This window comes from Gavialis gangeticus, unplaced genomic scaffold (genome assembly GCF_001723915.1).
Source record: "Gavialis gangeticus isolate Ggan-Ray unplaced genomic scaffold, GavGan_comp1, whole genome shotgun sequence".
In the NCBI taxonomy this organism is placed as follows: Eukaryota; Metazoa; Chordata; order Crocodylia; family Gavialidae; genus Gavialis; species Gavialis gangeticus.
This window is the reverse complement of record NW_017729032.1, coordinates 136,540,029-136,544,539: the sequence shown is the minus strand read 5'-3', so window position 1 is coordinate 136,544,539 and position 4,511 is coordinate 136,540,029. Positions and strand designations below refer to the sequence as shown.

The following is a 4,511-nucleotide window of genomic DNA, read 5'->3' as shown; positions in this document are numbered from 1 at the left end:
AGGTCCCTTCCAACCCTAAATCTATGAAACTATGAAACTTCCTTGTTCATTTAGTGGGGTTTCTTATTAGTTACTTGCTTCCTGTTCTGAATACTGCTACTCCAAAAGTAGACTTTTTTGGCCAGGACATAAAAAAAAAATCCAAACACAGACACATGTGCAACAGAACAAAAAGCCCTATACTTTCTTTTTATAAACCTCTTGCCATTTCACAAGAACATGGGATTTTTATTCCTACTGATTCATAAACTGATACTGTTTATCCAAATATGTGATACCATCTATCACTTCCCATCTTTATTGCCTTTTCAACTCTCATTTTAATAAAGAAATTGGGCTGCCCAGCAGTTCAAATGATATTATTAAAAATAAATAAATAAATGTTTTTGTGCAGAATAAGTGTGCCTTGGGATGAATTCTTCAGAGAAAGAAAAAAAAGAAGCTCTGGCCATATTGAAATATACATTTTAACACTGACATCAATAGGACCAGGATTTCACCCAGAATTTGAACCAGAGTCAGATGTGGTATGCTAGTTCTTCTTTTCTACTTTGACCTTTCTCCACTTATTCATAGCTACAACTAATATGATGAACAAACCCAGCAGCACATCTTAAAATAAAGACAATACCACAATTCCTAAAATCAAAGACTTTCTTTCAGAAGTTTTATTTGAATCAAGAAAAAAAAAATTGTTCAAACTCATTTTTAATGTATCCCAAAATATTTTGTCAGTTATACTCCGTGTATCCTTTCTGCAAACATAGACACACTAACCACAAGACAGGAGGACATTTTAATGAAGACATATGAGAAATGGTAATAAACTAAGTAGAAATCTGTTTGTTGGAGGAATGTTATATCTAAAATGCTAAATGCAACCTTACCCATCTTTCCAGCAACTCCAAAGGTTTGTATTTGCAGTGCAGCAAGGGTTTCATAGTTTCATAGCAGCTAGGGTGAGGAGGGAACTGAACAGATCATCTAGCCTGACCCCTGCCACAGGCAGGAATGAATGCTGCGTTCGCAAGACCCCAGACTGGTGATCATTCAACCTCCTCTTGAATTTGCCCAAGGTAGGGGCAAGGACCACTTCCCTGGGAAGTTGGTTCCAGATTTTGGCCACCCTAACTGTAAAATATTGCCTTCTGATCTCTAACCTAAACCTATTCTCCATCAGCTTATTACCATTGTTCCTTGTCACCCCAGGTGGTGCTGGGGAGAAAAGGGCTCTACCTATTTGCTGTTGATCTCCCCTGATGAGTTTGTAGGCAGCCACCAGGTCCCTCCTCAGCCTCCTCTTGCTGAGGCTGAACAGGTTCAGGTCCCTCAGTCTTTCCTCATAGGGCCTGTCCTGCCCAAGTGGGTGGCCCTCCTCTGAACCCTCTCCAGGCTGGCCACATCCCTCTTGAAGTGTGACACCCAGTACTGGATGCAGTACTCCAACTGTGGTTCTGGCAGTTTGTTAAACATGAGTGTCAAACCCATCTGTTGCAGAGCGTGCCCTGTGCCTGAGAGCAGAAAACAGCTCGGGAGATACCTCTAGTGGCAAGAAAGGGGAGACTCAGCTGCCAGTCACCAGGGCAGCCAGAGTCACAGGTGCTGGTTGCTAGGGCAACTGGTGGAGCCAGCTGACAGGAAGGGGCAGGGTTTGGCCCTTCTTAAGCCCCAAGTGTGAGGCCAGGAGGGCAGTTCCCCTCTGGTGGCCAAGGGAGGGGGAGCTCGGCCACTCCAGACAGAGGGAGAAGCCTGACTGCATGAGCATCCCCTGATCACTGCTATGGGTTGGAGTATTTCTCAGTAGGGATTCAATGTTGTTTGGCTGGACAGTTTAGGTTTTTATGTTATAGCCTGGGGGCTTTGTGTTTTTGTGTTTGCTGTTTTTGACCAGAGGACCGGGTGAGGCTATTAGGGGTTGGAGGAGGCCTCGTAGGGACTCCACGGTAATGTGGGGATCCTCGCGCCAGAGAGGGTGCAGCATTTGGGGTGCATTGACCCCAGCCCCAGAGCAAGGGGGCAGTGAGGAGCCCAGATAGAGGGCCACGAGAAGTGAGAAGCCCCAGAGCAAGGGGGGCAGTGAGAAGCCCGGAGAGAGGCCGCAAGGAGCGAGAAGCCCCAGAGCAAGGGGGGGGGGGCAGCGGGAAGCCCCAAGGAGATAAAGGAGAGGACCAAGTCACAACAGGGCCCAGGTCAAAAACTACGTCAGTATCATCTGCGAGGCTTGGGCTGCGGTGTAGGGGTGGAAAAGGAGCCGCAGATAGCGCCCCTGGCACCGGGGCGCACAAAGTGGGCAGCCTCCGCTAATTAATCAATGATCAGTCAATTAATCAATTAAGATCAAGGCATGGCAGGTGAATAAGCAGGAGGTTGGCCCATAACAGGAGGGCGGAGTCACCAATAGAAAGGCTCCAGTAGAGATACTCCTGTCACACCATCCTAATGTGATGTCCCTATAAGAGACTTCCTGAAGGTCTTTGCTTTGCAAACAGACAGGATAATAAAAATATCAGTGTATGTGAGCCACTGGACCCATTTCTGCTTATACGTATAGAACTGATAGTTGGATACCATTTTAACCAGGCTTTTCACCAATATGGTTATTAACAGGATACTCTGACTTGGTTTAAGATAAAATGGATTCCTTGGTTTAAGATGAAATGTGTTCAAGTGATATTGTAGCCATCATAGTCCTGAAGTTATGCAAAAGGCAAGGATTTTTTAGGATCATATTTTTATTCGACCAACTGCATAGTTGGGATAGAGATAGATGAGTTAGACTCCAACCTGATGAAGAGCATCTTGTGTTTGTAGGCTTGTCCAACTCTATCCCAACTGTGTAGTTGGTCCAATAAAATATGTTACCCTAATATATTTGACTCTTAGATTATGAAGAAATCCTTTCCTCTTAGATTACAAGGAAATTTATGTAATGTTTTTGAATGTTATACCCTTTTTTGAAATTTCTTTTTAATAAATATTCCTTACATTTATGGCATATTTACATATAACAAATTGTTACGTGCCTTATCACACTAAGAACGAATGTAAGTGTTGCAGAAGTGACATATGACATCCAAAATGTAATGCTACAGATAAGATTACAGATGTGATACCTAAGTATTGGAATGAATTGGGAACACAGTATCCTTGATATATGAATTCTGGCATTTGGCATTAAATAATACATATCAATGGATAATGTTAACAATGCAGGAAAGTTTTACAGGTAAGTAATAAAATGTCATACACCTTTCCAGTGACAAGTGACAGATCAATCTTTTACAACCTGTAAAAGGAGATAAATTCACGATACCTTAAAGCTGTTCTCTCCATATCTAAAACAGATGAATACCAAATATGTTTCTGCCACCCCTAAACTGTTTACTTAAACATTTTCTCCCCTAATACATCCTTTTCTTTTTCTCTAAACTGAATTATCATTCTGATGTCTCACGTGAATGGCCAAAAGTCTCTCAAGTTTTTCAATTTCAAAGTACATCTATGGAGATTCAAATGTAGACAGGATTATTTTTGTTTTCTCCAAAACTGACATAGTTCAAATGGTTTATCAATGATGACTTATGGCAGTTGAAGATCAGGCCTTATGTTTTTTTTCCCCATAAAGATACAAATCACTGAAAAAAAATCCAAAGTTATATGCGTAAACCTACCATTTTCTTCCAGGTAGGTCAGAAGTATGCAGCTGGATTCTGTCCCTTCCATGGCATAATCAAGTGCAATGTTTCCATTGACATCCTGTAGCAGTACATTTGCCCCAGCCTAAATGAAAAACAAGAAAGATGAACAATTTATGTTTCTGTAATAATATCTCAAGAACTGTGACTGAAAGGTTGAGACCAATTTATTACTCCCACAGGGCAGTTTCAAGACAGATTTAAGTAAAGCTTATTGATCCGGATTCCGTTTCATTTCAAATTTGGAGTTCATATGAACTAATACTCAAGAGGACAACTAAAAGACAAGCATAAAAGACCTCCTCCCATGTGAAATAAAATGGCCATTTGTCACAAACGCTTTCACTGTCTGCAGAAGTCAAATTCCAGGTCTGTAATTCCAAAGGTCAGGATCTGAGTTCTCAAAATTAACCTAAACTTATTTGTTGGCCCATCTACCTTCTAAATATTTGCCACAGAAAGGAGATATTTAAATAATCTAGTTAGGCATCTCTGCAGAGCCAGCAGAGTTTAAAGAATTTAGAGACATATTTGGGCGCATCCAGATGAGCATGCACATGCCTCTTGCCCTGCCTCAAACCCCTCTGAGGCAAGGCAAGAGGCACGTGCAGGAACAAAAACTGTTCCCCGCACTAAAAAAAAATGAAACAAAAAAAAGCGGCAGGCAATCGGCGGTTGAGTCCTCCAGGGAGATGCTCTGGCTGCCAGACCATCTCTATGGTTGGCCCCTTGCCCTGGTGCTGAAACATGCAACCAACAAGGCTGCATGTTTCAGCTCCAGGGCTCCAGTGCTGGTAAGTAAGGGGGAGGGGGGCG

General features: G+C 42.4%; 1 protein-coding gene across 1 annotated transcript in view; it reads right to left on the bottom strand.

The window, feature by feature from the left end:
* The window catches only part of MYO16 (myosin XVI), a 581,111-nt gene that overhangs the window by 471,931 nt on the left and 104,669 nt on the right, over positions 1-4,511 (bottom strand). The window contains exon 4 of the mRNA XM_019525343.1: positions 3,672-3,780. Coding sequence (XP_019380888.1) covers positions 3,672-3,780 — 109 coding nt within the window. The remainder of the gene's footprint in view (positions 1-3,671; positions 3,781-4,511) is intronic.